General features: G+C 45.4%; 1 protein-coding gene across 1 annotated transcript in view; it reads left to right on the top strand.

Moving 5' to 3' along the window:
• The first annotated feature begins 107 nt into the window (after window positions 1-107).
• LOC120551574 (isocitrate dehydrogenase [NAD] subunit alpha, mitochondrial-like) overlaps window positions 108-18742 on the top strand; it is a 20905-nt gene continuing 2270 nt past the window's right edge. The window contains exons 1-7 of the mRNA XM_039789062.1: window positions 108-201; window positions 1164-1229; window positions 1937-2020; window positions 6159-6273; window positions 8715-8902; window positions 11024-11157; window positions 14954-15056. Of these exons, the coding sequence (XP_039644996.1) occupies window positions 175-201; window positions 1164-1229; window positions 1937-2020; window positions 6159-6273; window positions 8715-8902; window positions 11024-11157; window positions 14954-15056 (717 nt within the window). The 5' untranslated portion in view covers window positions 108-174. The remainder of the gene's footprint in view (window positions 202-1163; window positions 1230-1936; window positions 2021-6158; window positions 6274-8714; window positions 8903-11023; window positions 11158-14953; window positions 15057-18742) is intronic.

The raw sequence follows: 18742 nt of genomic DNA on the forward strand, positions 1-18742 counted from the left end.
GAGATGATTTTTGGAAAGTACCCCATGCCAATCTCTAGGTATGGTGAAGGGTAGGAGATGTTGGGGGCTATTTGATATTTGATCCGATCAGGCTTGACTTTCCCGATCCGGAAGTTGCCTCTCGGACTGAACCCGCCTCTTCCTGTCAGAGTGAAGCTCTTCTTCTTCTTCAGTATGGCAGGCTGCGCGTGGAGGTCAATGGTGAGAAAAGATGTTTTAAAGCTGATTTCTGTTAATGGCGGATGTCTTCAACGGTGCTGAGTTGTGTTGTGTGTGAGAGCGGGAAATTCGGCGTGTCTGCGGTGTTTCCATAGAGACACAAACGGCTGTTTAAACGCTACATTTAGCATGTTAGCATGTTAGCTACGGTTGTGTGTGTCCTTTAGCTGCGGCAGCTAGCAGAGGCTAACTGAGGTGTTAGTGATTTATCATCACTTCATCACATGTCTGGTTTCACCACCGTGAAGCTCTATACCTCTATATCACATATATATGTGTGTTACAACTGTTGCTGGAGGCTTCAGCTCTGTTCACGTTCCCTAATGTAGAGACCAAACCGAACTCCGTTTACAAATCTACTAATTTAAGGTCACCTTCGTGTTTCGGCAACTACACGTCTTGTAGTAAACAAGCGACACGCTTAAAGACAAGATGAGTCTCTCTTGGTAAATTCGGCATACTTGAAGTCCACTGTACAGTTAGTATTTGGAATAAAATTGAGGTTAATCTGCCGCGAATCTAGCCGTTGCTATATGCGTCAGTTCTGTTCGCTGTCATTAATGTAGACCCCCCAAACCAAACTCTGTTTAAAAATCTACCAATTTAAGGTCACCTTGCATATTGGGCAACATTCACATCCCGTAGTAAACAACTGAAACGCTTAAAAACAAGATGAGTTCCTCTTGGTAAATTCGGCATACATTAAATCCAACGTACAGTTAGTTATTGCAGTAAAATGGTAATTGATTTGCAGTGATTCTATCATAAGTACACAAAACCTAGGGCTGTCCTTGAGACTAACGCTCATGATTTAGTCAACTAATCGACCCAGAGGAAGCATTTAGCTGAACGGCACAACGGCAATAATTAGAGGCAAACTTCTTATAATACAGGATTAATTAGTTAGAATAAACAAACCTAATAATATACCTTTGTTCGTCCAGCTGTCCCAGGTGGTGGTGGGGGCCAAGAGGCCCACCCTCTCTTCAGCTGCCTTCTTCTCCAGAGGGGTTAGTAACACACACACACACACACAAACACACACACACTATACAAACACACACACACACACTATACACACACACACACACACACACACACACACACACACACACACTATACAAACACACACACACACACACTATACATACACACACACACACACACACACTATACAAACACACACACACACACATATACATAACACACACACACACACACACACACACTATACATGCACACACACACACACACACACACACAAACACTATACAAACACACACACACACAATATACACACACACACACACACACACACACACACACACACACACACTATACACACACACACACACACACACACACTATACATACACACACACACACACTATACATACACACACACACACACACACACACACACACACACAGTATACATACACACACACACACTATACAAACACACATCTTACTACATGTGTGTGTTACTCTTATTAAATGTGTGTGTGTTAACTCTTATTACATGTGTGTGTTACTCTTATTAAATGTGTGTGTGTTAACTCTTATTACATGTGTGTGTTAACTCTTATTACATGTGTGTGTGTTAACTCTTATTACGTGTGTGTGTGTGTGTGTGTGTGTGTGTGTGTGTGTGTGTGTGTGTGTGTGTGTGTGTGTGTGTGTGTGTGTGTGTGTGTGTGTGTGTGTGTGTGTCCAGATGCAGACTGTGACTCTGATTCCTGGAGACGGGATTGGACCGGAGATCTCCAGCGCCGTCATGAAGATCTTTGAGGCTGCCAAGGTATTTAATAAATAATAATAATAAATCTGTTTCAACATGGTCACTGGGCTCATCCTTAGTCTCTGGGCTCATCCTTAGTCTCAACATGGTCACTGAGCTCATCCTTAGTCTCAACATGTTCACTGAGCTCATCCTTAGTCTCAACATGGTCACTGAGCTCATCCTTAGTCTCAACATGTTCACTGGGCTCATCCTTAGTCTCAACATGTTCACTGGGCTCATCCTTAGTCTCAACATGTTCACTGGGCTCATCCTTAGTCTCAACATGTTCACTGAGCTCATCCTTAGTCTCAACATGTTCACTGGGCTCATCCTTAGTCTCAGCATGTTCACTGAGCTCATCCTTAGTCTCAACATGTTCACTGGGCTCATCCTTAGTCTCAACATGTTCACTGGGCTCATCCTTAGTCTCAACATGTTCACTGAGCTCATCCTTAGTCTCTGGGCTCATCCTTAGTCTCAACATGTTCACTGGGCTCATCCTTAGTCTCAACATGTTCACTGAGCTCATCCTTAGTCTGAGCTCATCCTTAGTCTCAACATGTTCACTGGGCTCATCCTTAGTCTCAACATGTTCACTGGGCTCATCCTTAGTCTCAACATGTTCACTGAGCTCATCCTTAGTCTCAACATGTTCACTGAGCTCATCCTTAGTCTCAACATGTTCACTGGGCTCATCCTTAGTCTCAACATGTTCACTGAGCTCATCCTTAGTCTCAACATGTTCACTGAGCTCATCCTTAGTCTCAACATGTTCACTGAGCTCATCCTTAGTCTCAACATGTTCACTGGGCTCATCCTTAGTCTCAACATGTTCACTGGGCTCATCCTTAGTCTCAACATGGTCACTGGGCTCATCCTTAGTCTCAACATGTTCACTGGGCTCATCCTTAGTCTCAACATGTTCACTGGGCTCATCCTTAGTCTCAACATGTTCACTGGGCTCATCCTTAGTCTCAACATGTTCACTGGGCTCATCCTTAGTCTCAACATGTTCACTGGGCTCATCCTTAGTCTCAACATGTTCACTGGGCTCATCCTTAGTCTCAACATGTTCACTGGGCTCATCCTTAGTCTCTGGGCTCATCCTTAGTCTCAACTAGAGATGGTCCGATACCACTTTTTTGCTTCCCGATACCGATTCCGATACCTGAACTTGTGTATCGGCCGATACCGAGTACCGATCCGATACCAGTGTGTCATATATTTTATTATGTTTTAACAGCTGTATCCCTGTATGGATGTGATATTATTTCTATCAGGTTAAACTCTTTGTGAAACATGAACAAACACAAACAATGAATGCCGTAGAACTTTCTTTTATTCTCCAGTTTGACAGTCAGTTATAACGGAAAGAACATAAATAAACTACTTTAATGTAGATTTTCTTTAGGGCTTTATTACGTGGTATCGGATCGGTGCATAAACTCCAGTACTTCCCGATACCGATACCAGCGTTTTAGGCAGTATCGGCGCCGATACCGATACTGGTATCGGTATCGGAACATCTCTAGTCTCAACATGTTCACTGGGCTCATCCTTAGTCTCAACATGTTCACTGGGCTCATCCTTAGTCTCAACATGTTCACTGAGCTCATCCTTAGTCTCAACATGTTCACTGAGCTCATCCTTAGTCTCAACATGTTCACTGAGCTCATCCTTAGTCTCAACATGTTCACTGAGCTCATCCTTAGTCTCTGGGCTCATCCTTAGTCTCAACATGTTCACTGAGCTCATCCTTAGTCTGAGCTCATCCTTAGTCTCTGGGCTCATCCTTAGTCTCAACATGTTCACTGAGCTCATCCTTAGTCTGAGCTCATCCTTAGTCTCAACATGTTCACTGGGCTCATCCTTAGTCTCAACATGTTCACTGGGCTCATCCTTAGTCTCAACATGTTCACTGGGCTCATCCTTAGTCTCAACATGTTCACTGGGCTCATCCTTAGTCTCAACATGTTCACTGGGCTCATCCTTAGTCTCAACATGTTCACTGGGCTCATCCTTAGTCTCATGTTCACTGAGCTCATCCTTAGTCTCAACATGTTCACTGGGCTCATCCTTAGTCTCAACATGTTCACTGGGCTCATCCTTAGTCTCAACATGTTCACTGGGCTCATCCTTAGTCTCATGTTCACTGAGCTCATCCTTAGTCTCAACATGTTCACTGGGCTCATCCTTAGTCTCAACATGTTCACTGGGCTCATCCTTAGTCTCAACATGTTCACTGGGCTCATCCTTAGTCTCAACATGTTCACTGGGCTCATCCTTAGTCTCAACATGTTCACTGGGCTCATCCTTAGTCTCAACATGTTCACTGGGCTCATCCTTAGTCTCATGTTCACTGAGCTCATCCTTAGTCTCTGGGCTCATCCTTAGTCATGTTCACTGAGCTCATCCTTAGTCTGAGCTCATCCTTAGTCTCTGGGCTCATCCTTAGTCTCAACATGTTCACTGGGCTCATCCTTAGTCTCAGCATGTTCACTGGGCTCATCCTTAGTCTCTGGGCTCATCCTTAGTCTCTGGGCTCATCCTTAGTCTCAACATGTTCACTGGGCTCATCCTTAGTCTCTGGGCTCATCCTTAGTCTCAACATGTTCACTGGGCTCATCCTTAGTCTCAACATGTTCACTGGGCTCATCCTTAGTCTCAACATGTTCACTGAGCTCATCCTTAGTCACTGGGCTCATCCTTAGTCTCAACATGTTCACTGAGCTCATCCTTAGTCTCAACATGTTCACTGGGCTCATCCTTAGTCTCATGTTCACTGAGCTCATCCTTAGTCTCAACATGTTCACTGAGCTCATCCTTAGTCTCAGCATGTTCACTGGGCTCATCCTTAGTCTCAGCATGTTCACTGAGCTCATCCTTAGTCTCAACATGTTCACTGAGCTCATCCTTAGTCTCAACATGTTCACTGGGCTCATCCTTAGTCTCAACATGTTCACTGAGCTCATCCTTAGTCTCTGGGCTCATCCTTAGTCTCAACATGTTCACTGAGCTCATCCTTAGTCTCAACATGTTCACTGAGCTCATCCTTAGTCTCATGTTCACTGAGCTCATCCTTAGTCTCAACATGTTCACTGAGCTCATCCTTAGTCTCAACATGTTCACTGAGCTCATCCTTAGTCTCAACATGTTCACTGAGCTCATCCTTAGTCTCAACATGTTCACTGGGCTCATCCTTAGTCTCAACATGTTCACTGAGCTCATCCTTAGTCTCTGGGCTCATCCTTAGTCTCAACATGTTCACTGAGCTCATCCTTAGTCTCAACATGTTCACTGAGCTCATCCTTAGTCTCAACATGTTCACTGAGCTCATACTTAGTCTCATGTTCACTGAGCTCATCCTTAGTCTCAACATGTTCACTGAGCTCATCCTTAGTCTCAACATGTTCACTGAGCTCATCCTTAGTCTCTGGGCTCATCCTTAGTCTCAACATGTTCACTGAGCTCATCCTTAGTCTCAACATGTTCACTGAGCTCATCCTTAGTCTCAACATGTTCACTGGGCTCATCCTTAGTCTCAACATGTTCACTGAGCTCATCCTTAGTCTCTGGGCTCATCCTTAGTCTCAACATGTTCACTGAGCTCATCCTTAGTCTCTGGGCTCATCCTTAGTCTCAGCATGTTCACTGGGCTCATCCTTAGTCTCAACATGTTCACTGAGCTCATCCTTAGTCTCTGGGCTCATCCTTAGTCTCAGCATGTTCACTTTTTTTTTTTTTATAATTTCTGTGAGTTATTTTTTGTAATATTGTCACTTTTCAGGTCAGTCACAAAAACATTTAAAAAAGTGACAAAAATGCGAGAAAAAAACCTCCCTAAAAAATGACAAAACCGTTGAAAAAAGCAGCGTGGAAAAGTGCCGATAACGTCCGTAAAGACGTCCACGTTGTCGGTTTGTCGGCAACGTTTTCAGACATTTTTATCGCCCGTTGGAAGGTCGACTCACATTTTCAGGAACACAGTCATGGAAATTTGCCGAAAAGTATTGGTTAAAATGCGTATGAACCCTGTAATAGTTGCCTGTGATGTAACAGAGTTGCCTGTGATGTAACAGAGTTGCCTGTGATGTAATAAAGTTGCCTGTGATGTAATAGTTACCTGTGATGTAATAGCTTCCTGTGATGTGTTCAGGCTCCCATCAGGTGGGAGGAGAGGAACGTGACGGCCATTAAAGGACCAGGAGGAAGGTGGATGATCCCTCCAGATGCTAAGGAGTCCATGGACCGCAACAAGATCGGCCTCAAAGGTGAGTTCATGTTCTCACCTCCGCTTCTATCGCTGGATGAATGGATGAATGAGAGGGCTTCTATCGCTGGATGAATGAGAGGGCTTCTATGACTGGATGAATGGATGAATGAGAGGGCTTCTATCGCTGGATGAATGGATGAATGAGAGGGCTTCTATCACTGGATGAATGGATGAATGAGAGGGCTTCTATCGCTGGATGAATGGATGAATGAGAGGGCTTCTATCGCTGGATGAATGAGAGGGCTTCTATCACTGGATGAATGGATGAATGAGAGGGCTTCTATCACTGGATGAATGGATGAATGAGAGGGCTTCTATCGCTGGATGAATGGATGAATGGATGAATGAGAGGGCTTCTATCACTGGATGAATGGATGAATGAGAGGGCTTCTATCACTGGATGAATGGATGAATGAGAGGGCTTCTATAAAATTTAGTCTATATGGATGATGGAGGTTTATCACTGGATGAATGGATGAATGAGGAGAACTTCTATCACTGGATGAATGGATTAGAGCTTCTATCACTGGATGAATGGATGAATGAGAGGGCTTCTATCACTGGATGAATGGATGAATGAGAGGCCTTCTATCGCTGGATGAATGGTGATGAGAGGCTTCTATCACTGGATGAATAGAGAGGGCTTCTATCTGGATGAATGAAGGGGCTTCTATAACTGGATGAATGGATATGAGAGGGCTTCTATCCTGGATAATGGATGAATGAGGCTTCTATCACTGGATGAATGGATGAATGAGAGGGCTTCTATCGCTGGATGAATGGATGAATGAGAGGGCTTCTATCACTGGATGAATGAGAGGGCTTCTATCACTGGATGAATGGATGTATGAGAGGGCTTCTATCACTGGATGAATGAGAGGGCTTCTATCACTGGATGAATGAGAGGGCTTCTATCACTGGATGAATGGATGAATGAGAGGGCTTCTATCACTGGATGAATGGATGAATGAGAGGGCTTCTATCACTGGATGAATGGATGAATGAGAGGGCTTCTATCGCTGGATGAATGAGAGGGCTTCTATCACTGGATGAATGGATGAATGAGAGGGCTTCTATCACTGGATGAATGAGAGGGCTTCTATCACTGGATGAATGGATGAATGAGAGGCTTCTATGCTGGATGAATGATAATAGGCTTCTATCACTTTTGGATGAATGGATTGAGGGCTTATCACTGGATGAATGGTGTAGGGTTTATCCTGGATGAATGGATGAATGAGAGCTTCTATCACTGGATGAATGGATGTGAAGGCTTCTATCACTGGATGAATGGATGAATGAGAGGGCTTCTATGACTGGATGAATGGATGAATGGGAGGCTTCTATACTGGATGAATGGATGAATAGAGGGCTTCTATCTGGATGGATGGATGAATGAGAGGGCTTCTATCGCTGGATGAATGGATGATGAGAAGCCTTCTATCAGCTGGATGAATGGATGAATGAGAGCTTCTATATGGATGAATGGATGAATGAGAGGGCTTCTATCGCTGGATGAATGGATGAATGAGAGGCTTCTATCGGTATAAATGGGAGGAGGGCTTCTATCACTGCTGGATGAATGAGAGGGCTTCTATCACTGGATGAATGAGAGGGCTTCTATCACTGGATGAATGAGAGGGCTTCTATCGCTGGATGAATGGATGAATGAGAGGGCTTCTATCTTGGATGATGAGAGGCTACTGGATGATGATGAGAGGGCTCTACACATGATGATTTACTGATGAGAGAGGTTCTACTGGATGAATGGGAGGGGCCTAATGGCATAGGGTATGTGAGTATCCTGGATGATTATAAGCTTATGCTGAATGAATGAGAGGGCTTCTATCGCGATGAATGGATGAATGAGAGGGGCTTCTATCGCTGGATGAATGAGAGGGCTTCTATCACTGGATGAATGGATGAATGAGAGGGCTTCTATCGCTGGATGAATGGATGAATGAGAGGGCTTCTATCACTGGATGAATGAGAGGGTCCTTTTTGGGATGTGTTTGGTCCTTTTTGGGATGTGTTTGGTCCTTTTTGGGATGTTTTGGTCCTTTTTTGGGATGTTTTGGTCCTTTTTGGGATGTTTTGGTCCTTTTTTGGGATGTGTTTGGTCCTTTTTGGGATGTTTTGGTCCTTTTTTGGGATGTTTTGGCCCTTTTTGGGATGTTTTGGTCCTTTTTTGGGATGTTTTGGTCCTTTTTGGGATGTTTTGGTCCTTTTTTGGGATGTTTTGGTCCTTTTTGGGACCTTTACCCGATGTTTTGTTGCTTCCCCTGATTTTCTAACCTGAGAGAAGAGGATTCCTAAAGTTAAGGATTTGTTTCTGTGATTCGTAGACTCTTCGTATCTTAACTTCAGACTTCAGACATTAAGTTTGATATATTCCTAAATTTTGAGCGTCCGTTTAGTTTAATCTGTACCCCCCCCCAGGACCCCTGAAGACGCCCATCGCTGCCGGCCACCCCTCCATGAACCTGCTGCTGAGGAAGACCTTCGACCTTTACGCCAACGTGCGGCCGTGCGTCTCCATCGAAGGCTACAAGACTCCCTACACCAACGTGGACCTGGTCACCATCCGGGAGAACACCGAGGGAGAGTACAGCGGCATCGAACATGTGGTGAGAGCTCGCACGGTCTCTTAAAGGGACAGGACACTTATAACAGGGTCTCCTTAAGGGACAGGACACTTACAGGGTCTCCTAAAGGGACAGGACACTTATAACAGGGTCTCCTTAAGGGACAGGACACTTACAGGGTCTCCTAAAGAGACAGGACACTTATAACAGGGTCTCCTAAAGGGACAGGACACTTATAACAGGGTCTCTTTAAGGGACAGGACACTTACAGGGTCTCCTAAAGAGACAGGACACTTATAACAGGGTCTCCTAAAGGGACAGGACACTTATAACACGGTCTCTTAAAGGGACAGGACACTTATAACACGGTCTCTTAAAGGGACAGGACACTTATAACACGGTCTCTTAAAGGGACAGGACACTTAGAACAGGGTCTCCTAAAGGGACAGGACACTTATAACAGGGTCTCTTAAAGGGACAGTACACTAACAGGGTCTCTTAAATAGACAGTACACTTAGAACAGGGACTCTTAAAGAGACAGTACACTTAGAACAGGGTCTCTTAAAGGGACGGGACACTTACAGGGTCTCTTAAAGAGACAGTACACTTATAACAGGGTCTCCTAAAGGGACAGGACACTTAGAACGGGACGGGACACATATCACGGTCTCTTAAAGAGACAGTACACTTACAGGGTCTCTTAAAGGGACACAACACTTATAACACGGTCTCTTAAAGGGACAGTACACTTACAGGGTCTCTTAAAGGGACACGACACTTATAACAGGGTCTCTTAAAGGGACAGTACACTTATAACAGGGTCTCCTAAAGGGACAAGACACTTACACGGTCTCTTAAAGGGACAGGACACTCATAACACGGTGTCTTAAAGGGACAGGACACTCGTAACACGGTCTCTTAAAGGGACAGGACACTCATAACATGGTGTCTTAAAAGGACAGGACACTCATAACACGGTCTCTTAAAGGGACAGGACACTCATAACACGGTCTCTTAAAGGGACAGGACACTCATAACACGGTCTCTTAAAGGGACAGTACACTTACAGGGTCTCTTAAAGGGACAGTACACTTAGAACAGGGTCTCTTAAAGGGACAGGACACTTACAGGGTCTCTTAAAGGGACCGTACACTCATAACAGTCTGTTAAAGGGACAGTACACTTAGAACACAGTCTCCTAAAGGGACAGGACACTTACAAGGGACGGGATACTTTTTTTTTTTTTTACATTTTTGTCCGTTTTTGGCAGTTTTGGGGCCTTTTTTCTATTTTAACATATTGGGCTTTATTTTGAGTATTGCTGCCAGAGATGACGGTACCCTGTGTCCTGTAGGTCGCCTCGCTGCAGACTGCAGACTACGTTCGCTGCCGCTGAAGGTCTTCAGGGTAAGGAGGACAAACCACCCTGACTCCTGGTGTGTTCACACTGTCAGCTCCAATCTGAAGGAACGCCTGTAGCCTAGCTTAGCACGAAGCCAACACGTACAACAGCGTCTAGCAGCAACTCATTCCTGATTGGCCAACCGCGCACGATCAAAACGGTCAACGAGCGTTGGCACGGAAACCTTGCACACTGAGTCCCATGCGTATTAATTAATCCGTTTGGAAAATTTCGCAAGAAACAGCTGCTGTCGCTCTGCCTCTCTCTCCTTCTGACAGTACCGTTACCTCACTATGCTGTCCTGTCTCTGTCTGTCTGTCTGTCTCTGTGTGTCCTGTCTGTCTGTCCTCTGTCTCTGTCTGTCCTCTCTGTCTGTCTGTCTCTCTGTCTATCGGTCCTCTCTGTCTGCCTGTCTGTCTCTCTGTCTGTCTGTCTCTCTCTCTCTCTAACCTCTCTGTCTGTCTGTCTGTCTCTCTCTCTAACCTGTCTGTCTGTCTGTCTCTCTCTCTCTCTCTCTCTAACCTGTCAGAGACAGCGTTGACCTACCTTTCTGAATCAGTGTGCGAGGACCTTGTTATTGTTGAACTCTGCGATCGGTCAGCTGGCAGTGTGTGATGTCACGTCCTGTGAGTGATCCTCCAATCACACGGGTCCCTGATGAACTCCAGTGCGTTTCCTTCCTGTTGTTTTTCCCTCCGCTTCCTGTTTGTTGTGTGTCTGCTTCCTGCCCTGAGGCCTGTTGTTGTTGTTGTTGTTGTAGATCGTGGAGGGCGTGGTCCAGAGCATCAAACTCATCACCGAGGACGCCAGCCGGCGCATCGCCGAGTACGCCTTCGAGTACGCCCGCAACAACCAGAGGAGCAGCGTCACAGCCGTCCACAAGGCCAACATCATGTTAGTCTGCCTGTCTGCCTGTCTGTCTCTCTGTCTCTCTGTCTGTCTGTCCACAAGGCCAACATCATGTTAGTCTGCCTGCCTGTCTGTCTGTCTGTCCACAAGGCCAACATCATGTTAGTCTGCCTGCCTGTCTGTCTGTCTGTCCACAAGGCCAACATCATGTTAGTCTGCCTGTCTGTCTCTCTGTCTCTCTGTCTGTCTGTCCACAAGGCCAACATCATGTTAGTCTGCCTGCCTGTCTGTCTGTCTGTCCACAAGGCCAACATCATGTTAGTCTGCCTGTCTGTCTCTCTGTCTCTCTGTCTGTCTGTCCACAAGGCCAACATCATGTTAGTCTGCCTGCCTGTCTGTCTGTCTGTCCACAAGGCCAACATCATGTTAGTCTGCCTGCCTGTCTGTCTGTCTGTCTGTCTCTCTGTCTGTCCGTCCACAAGGCCAACATCATGTTAGTCTGTCTGTCTGCCTGTCTGTCTGTCTGTCTCTCTGTCTGTCTGTCCACAAGGCCAACATCATGTTAGTCTGTCTGTCTGCCTGTCTGTCTGTCTGTCTCTCTGTCTGTCTGTCCACAAGGCCAACATCATGTTAGTCTGTCTGTCTGCCTGTCTGTCTCTCTGTCTCTCTGTCTGTCTGTCCACAAGGCCAACATCATGTTAGTCTGCCTGTCTGTCTGTCTGTCTGTCTGTCCACAAGGCCAACATCATGTTAGTCTGCCTGCCTGTCTGTCTGTCTGTTTGTCTGTCTGTCTGTCTGTCCACAAGGCCAACATCATGTTAGTCTGTCTGTCTGCCTGTCTGTCTGTCTGTCTCTCTGTCTGTCTGTCCACAAGGCCAACATCATGTTAGTCTGCCTGCCTGTCTGTCTGTCTCTCTGTCTGTCTGTCCACAAGGCCAACATCATGTTAGTCTGCCTGTCTGTCTGTCTGTCTGTCTGTCTGTCCACAAGGCCAACATCATGTTAGTCTACCTGTCTGTCTCTCTGTCTGTCTGTCCGTCCACAAGGCCAACATCATGTTAGTCTGCCTGTCTGTCTGTCTGTCTGTCCACAAGGCCAACATCATGTTAGTCTACCTGTCTGTCTCTCTGTCTGTCTGTCCGTCCACAAGGCCAACATCATGTTAGTCTGTCTGTCTGTCTGTCTGTCTGTCTCTCTGTCTGTCTGTCCACAAGGCCAACATCATGTTAGTCTGCCTGTCTGTCTGTCCGTCCACAAGGCCAACATCATGTTAGTCTACCTGTCTGTCTGTCTGTCCGTCCACAAGGCCAACATCATGTTAGTCTACCTGTCTGTCTCTCTGTCTGTCTGTCCGTCCACAAGGCCAACATCATGTTAGTCTGCCTGTCTGTCTGTCTGTCCACAAGGCCAGCATCATGTTAGTCTACCTGTCTGTCTGTCTCTCTGTCTGTCTGTCCACAAGGCCAACATCATGTTAGTCTGCCTGTCTGTCTGTCTGTCCACAAGGCCAGCATCATGTTAGCCCCCCTCTTTTTTTTTTTTTTTTCCCCGCGCGGCCCCCCCCCCCCCCCTTATTTTTTTTTGTTTTTTTGTTTGTTCACATCATGTCAGTCACGTTGGAGATTCAATTTTCAATTAAAGCTGCGAGCAGCGATGGACGGGCCCTCGCGCCTCGGTGTGCATCGGGGTTACCGGCGGACTCCGCTCCTTGCGACCGTGCATTTGCGCGGCATTCAGACGCCGCAAACCGTCACCAATGAAAAGGGAACTCCCCGCCGAGTTCAACGATAGCTCACACAAGACTCTACGACATACGGTTCATTAGCTGTGAAAAGGGGCGTGGCTAATGCATAGGGGGCGGATCAAACCATCACCAATGAAGAAGGAAGTCTCTGCTGAGTTCATTGATACCTCACACAAGACTCTACCTTAGATGGTTCAAATTTTAAGAAAGGGGGCGGGGCTAAAGCTTAGGGGGCGGGCCAAACCATCACCAATGAAGAAGGAAGTCTTTGCTGAGTTCAATGACACCTCACACAAGACTCTACCTTAAACGGTTCAAATGTTATGAAAGGGGGCGTGGCCTGAGTGAGTGGGCGTGGTCATATTATAGGGTGCGGCTCAGTATCACATGTAGACCACACATTCTGAGTTTCATGTAAATCGGATGATGTTTGTCATATAAGGCAGATTTGCTGTTGCCAGCGGGGGGCGCTATGACCGAAAGTAAATTTTGGCCTGTAGGTGTCCTCAGGCCTGGACCCTTGTCCATCGTGAGAAATTTCGGGCAGATACGACAACGTACACTCAAGTTACAACAACTTCTTTGGTCATCGCTAAACACCGTCTGACGAAAAGTTTTTCTTTTAATAGCCTTTCATCGTTAAGGTGTTGGGATGGTACAGACCAAGTTTGAAGTCCAGCGGATGAAATCTCTAGGAGGAGTTCGTTAAAGTATAGCACCTTGACTTTTAGGCCTACTTCCTGTTGCCACTAGGGGGCGATATGACTTTAAGTAAATATCGGCCTTTATTTGTCCTCAGGGTTGGACTCTTATGAATCCTGAAAAGTTTCGAGGTAATCGGACAACGTACACTCGAGTTACACCCACTTCCTGTTTCGGTAGCGCGACAAAAGGCGCCGCCCGCCACGGCGCCCTTTACGAAAAGTTTTTCTTTTAACAACTTTTCATCTTTAACATCTTAAGATGGCACAGACCGAGTTTGAAGTTGATCGGATGAAATCTCTAGGAGGAGTTCGTTAAAGTACGACATGTGGAAATGGCCAAAATCGCACTAATTTCGAACTTTGAGATCAAAATGGCGGACTTCCTGTTGGGTTTAGGGTATGGCTCTAATGAAGTTTTTTGTACATCTTGACATGTTACATATGTCTACCAAGTTTCGTGAGTCTACGTTAAACGCACTGCAGGGGCTAAATTTTCTTAACTTTCTAGGGGGCGCTAGCGAGCCATTTTTGTGTGCCTATTCCCAAAACCCTTAAAATAAGTAAATTTTCACCAGACTTGATGCGACCGCCAAATTTGGTGAGTTTTTGAATATGTTAAGCCCCTCAAAAAGCCAATTCATTTGACGGGAAAAGGAAAGAAAGAAAGAAAGAAAGAAGGAAAGAAAGAAGGAAGAAGGAAAGAAAGAAGGAAAGAAGGAAAGAAGGAAAGAAGGAAAGAAAGAAAGAAGGAAAGAAAGAAGGAAAGAAAGAAAGAAGGAAAGAAGGAAAGAAAGAAAGAAGGAAAGAAAGAAAGAAGGAAAGAAGGAAAGAAAGAAGGAAAGAATAATTCCTTCAGTTTCAATAGGGCCTTTGCCGCTGTCGGCGCTCGGGCCCTAAATATAGAACAACTTGTAGAATGTCTCAAACGTTGGAGACATCACTCAGACTGTTTTCAACGTTGTTGCTTATTCTGACTGTTTTTTCTGTCTCTCTCTCTCCCTGTCTGTTTCTCTCTCTCTCTCCCTCTCTCTCTCCCTGTCTCTCTCCCTGCCTGTCTTTCTCTCTCCCTGTCTGTCTCTCTCCCTGTACCTCTCCCTGTCTGTCTCCCTCCCTCTCTCTCTCTCTCGCTGTACCTCTCCCTGTCTGTCTCTCTCCCTCTCTCTCTCTCCCCCTGTCTGTCTCTCTCCCTCTCTCTCTCCCTGTCTCTCTCCCTGCCTGTCTTTCTCTCTCCCTGTCTCTCTCTCCCTCTCTCTCACTGTCTCTTTCCCTATCTGTCTCTCTCTCCCTGTCCGTCTCTCTCCCTCTCTCTCTCTCTCGCTGTACCTCTCCCTGTCTGTCTCTCTCCCTCTCTCTCTCTCCCCCTGTCTGTCTCCCTGCCTGTCTGTCTCTCCAGGCGAATGTCAGACGGTTTGTTTCTGAGAAAATGTCGGGAGGTTGCCGAGGGTTACAAAGACATCAAGTTCACAGAGATGTACCTGGACACCGTGTGCCTCAACGTGAGTTTATCCTTCTCGTCTAACAGCCAATCAGAACACAGCTTTAGTGTGACAGCCAATCAGAACACAGCTTTAGATATACAATACCATCTAAAGACAGTCAGCTACTAGAGTCCATAGACCTGGTCTGACCACAGCTTTAGATATACAATACCATCTAAAGACAGGCAGCTACTAGAGTCCATAGACCTGGTCTGACCACAGCTTTAGATATACAATACCATCTAAAGACCAGCAGCTACTAGAGTCCATAGACCTGGTCTGACCACAGCTTTAGATATACAATACCATCTAAAGACAGGCAGCTACTAGAGTCCATAGACCTGGTCTGAACACAGCTTTAGATATACAACACCATCTAAAGACCAGCAGCTACTAGAGTCCATAGACCTGGTCTGACCACAGCTTTAGATATACAATACCATCTAAAGACAGGCAGCTACTAGAGTCCATAGACCTGGTCTGAACACAGCTTTAGATATACAACACCATCTAAAGACCAGCAGCTACTAGAGTCCATAGACCTGGTCTGACCACAGCTTTAGATATACAATACCATCTAAAGACAGGCAGCTACTAGAGTCCATAGACCTGGTCTGAACACAGCTTTAGATATACAACACCATCTAAAGACCAGCAGCTACTAGAGTCCATAGACCTGGTCTGAACACAGCTTTAGATATACAATACCATCTAAAGACAGGCAGCTACTAGAGTCCATAGACCTGGTCTGACCACAGCTTTAGATATACAACACCATCTAAAGACAGGCAGCTACTAGAGTCCATAGACCTGGTCTGAACACAGCTTTAGATATACAATACCATCTAAAGACCAGCAGCTACTAGAGTCCATAGACCTGGTCTGAACACAGCTTTAGATATACAACACCATCTAAAGACCAGCAGCTACTAGAGTCCATAGACCTGGTCTGAACACAGCTTTAGATATACAATACCATCTAAAGACAGGCAGCTACTAGAGTCCATAGACCTGGTCTGAACACAGCTTTAGATATACAATACCATCTAAAGACAGGCAGCTACTAGAGTCCATAGACCTGGTCTGAACACAGCTTTAGATATACAATACCATCTAAAGACCAGCAGCTACTAGAGTCCATAGACCTGGTCTGACCACAGCTTTAGATATACAATACCATCTAAAGACAGGCAGCTACTAGAGTCCATAGACCTGGTCTGAACACAGCTTTAGATATACAACACCATCTAAAGACCAGCAGCTACTAGAGTCCATAGACCTGGTCTGAACACAGCTTTAGATATACAACACCATCTAAAGACCAGCAGCTACTAGAGTCCATAGACCTGGTCTGAACACAGCTTTAGATATACAACACCATCTAAAGACAGGCAGCTACTAGAGTCCATAGACCTGGTCTGACCACAGCTTTAGATATACAACACCATCTAAAGACAGGCAGCTACTAGAGTCCATAGACCTGGTCTGACCACAGCTTTAGATATACAACACCATCTAAAGACAGGCAGCTACTAGAGTCCATAGACCTGGTCTGACCACAGCTTTAGGTATACAACACCATCTAAAGACAGTCAGCTACTAGAGTCCATAGACCTGGTCGACCACAGCTTTAGATATACAATACCATCTAAAGACAGGCAGCTACTAGGAGTCCACATAGACCTGGTCCGACCACAGCTTTAGATATACAATACCATCTAAAGACCAGCAGCTACTAGAGTCCATAGACCTGGTCGACCACAGCTTTAGATATACAATACCATCTAAAGACAGGCGTACTACTAGAGTCCATAGACCTGGTCTGAACACAGCTTTAGATATACAACACCATCTAAAGACCAGCAGCGCTACTAGAGTCCATAGACCTGGTCTGACCACAGCTTTAGATATACAATACCATCTAAAGACAGGCAGCTACTAGAGTCCATAGACCTGGTCTGAACACAGCTTTAGATATACAACACCATCTAAAGACCAGCAGCTACTAGAGTCCATAGACCTGGTCTGACCACAGCTTTAGATATACAATACCATCTAAAGACAGGCAGCTACTAGAGTCCATAGACCTGGTCTGAACACAGCTTTAGATATACAACACCATCTAAAGACCAGCAGCTACTAGAGTCCATAGACCTGGTCTGAACACAGCTTTAGATATACAATACCATCTAAAGACAGGCAGCTACTAGAGTCCATAGACCTGGTCTGACCACAGCTTTAGATATACAACACCATCTAAAGACAGGCAGCTACTAGAGTCCATAGACCTGGTCTGAACACAGCTTTAGATATACAATACCATCTAAAGACCAGCAGCTACTAGAGTCCATAGACCTGGTCTGAACACAGCTTTAGATATACAACACCATCTAAAGACCAGCAGCTACTAGAGTCCATAGACCTGGTCTGAACACAGCTTTAGATATACAACACCATCTAAAGACAGGCAGCTACTAGAGTCCATAGACCTGGTCTGAACACAGCTTTAGATATACAATACCATCTAAAGACCAGCAGCTACTAGAGTCCATAGTCCTGGTCTGAACACAGCTTTAGATATACAATACCATCTAAAGACAGGCAGCTACTAGAGTCCATAGACCTGGTCTGAACACAGCTTTAGATATACAACACCATCTAAAGACCAGCAGCTACTAGAGTCCATAGACCTGGTCTGAACACAGCTTTAGATATACAACACCATCTAAAGACCAGCAGCTACTAGAGTCCATAGACCTGGTCTGAACACAGCTTTAGATATACAACACCATCTAAAGACAGGCAGCTACTAGAGTCCATAGACCTGGTCTGACCACAGCTTTAGATATACAACACCATCTAAAGACAGGCAGCTACTAGAGTCCATAGACCTGGTCTGACCACAGCTTTAGATATACAACACCATCTAAAGACAGGCAGCTACTAGAGTCCATAGACCTGGTCTGACCACAGCTTTAGATATACAACACCATCTAAAGACAGGCAGCTACTAGAGTCCATAGACCTGGTCTGAACACAGCTTTAGATATACAATACCATCTAAAGACAGGCAGCTACTAGAGTCCATAGACCTGGTCACCACAGCTTTAGATATACAACACCATCTAAAGACAGGCAGCTACTAGAGTCCATAGACCTGGTCTGAACACAGCTTTAGATATACAATACCATCTAAAGACAGGCAGCTACTAGAGTCCATAGACCTGGTCAGAACACAGCTTTAGATATACAATACCATCTAAAGACAGGCAGCTACTAGAGTCCATAGACCTGGGCTGAACACAGCTTTAGATATACAATACCATCTAAAGACCAGCAGCTACTAGAGTCCATAGACCTGGTCTGAACACAGCTTTAGATATACAACACCATCTAAAGACCAGCAGCTACTAGAGTCCATAGACCTGGTCGAACACAGCTTTAGATATACAACACCATCTAAAGACCAGCAGCTACTAGAGTCCATAGACCTGGTCTGAACACAGCTTTAGATATACAACACCATCTAAAGACAGGCAGCTACTAGAGTCCATAGACCTGGTCTGACCACAGCTTTAGATATACAACACCATCTAAAGACAGGCAGCTACTAGAGTCCATAGACCTGGTCTGACCACAGCTTTAGATATACAACACCATCTAAAGACAGGCAGCTACTAGAGTCCATAGACCTGGTCTGACCA

The sequence above is a fragment of the Perca fluviatilis genome, chromosome 21 (assembly GCF_010015445.1).
Source record: "Perca fluviatilis chromosome 21, GENO_Pfluv_1.0, whole genome shotgun sequence".
Lineage (NCBI taxonomy): Eukaryota > Metazoa > Chordata > Actinopteri > Perciformes > Percidae > Perca > Perca fluviatilis.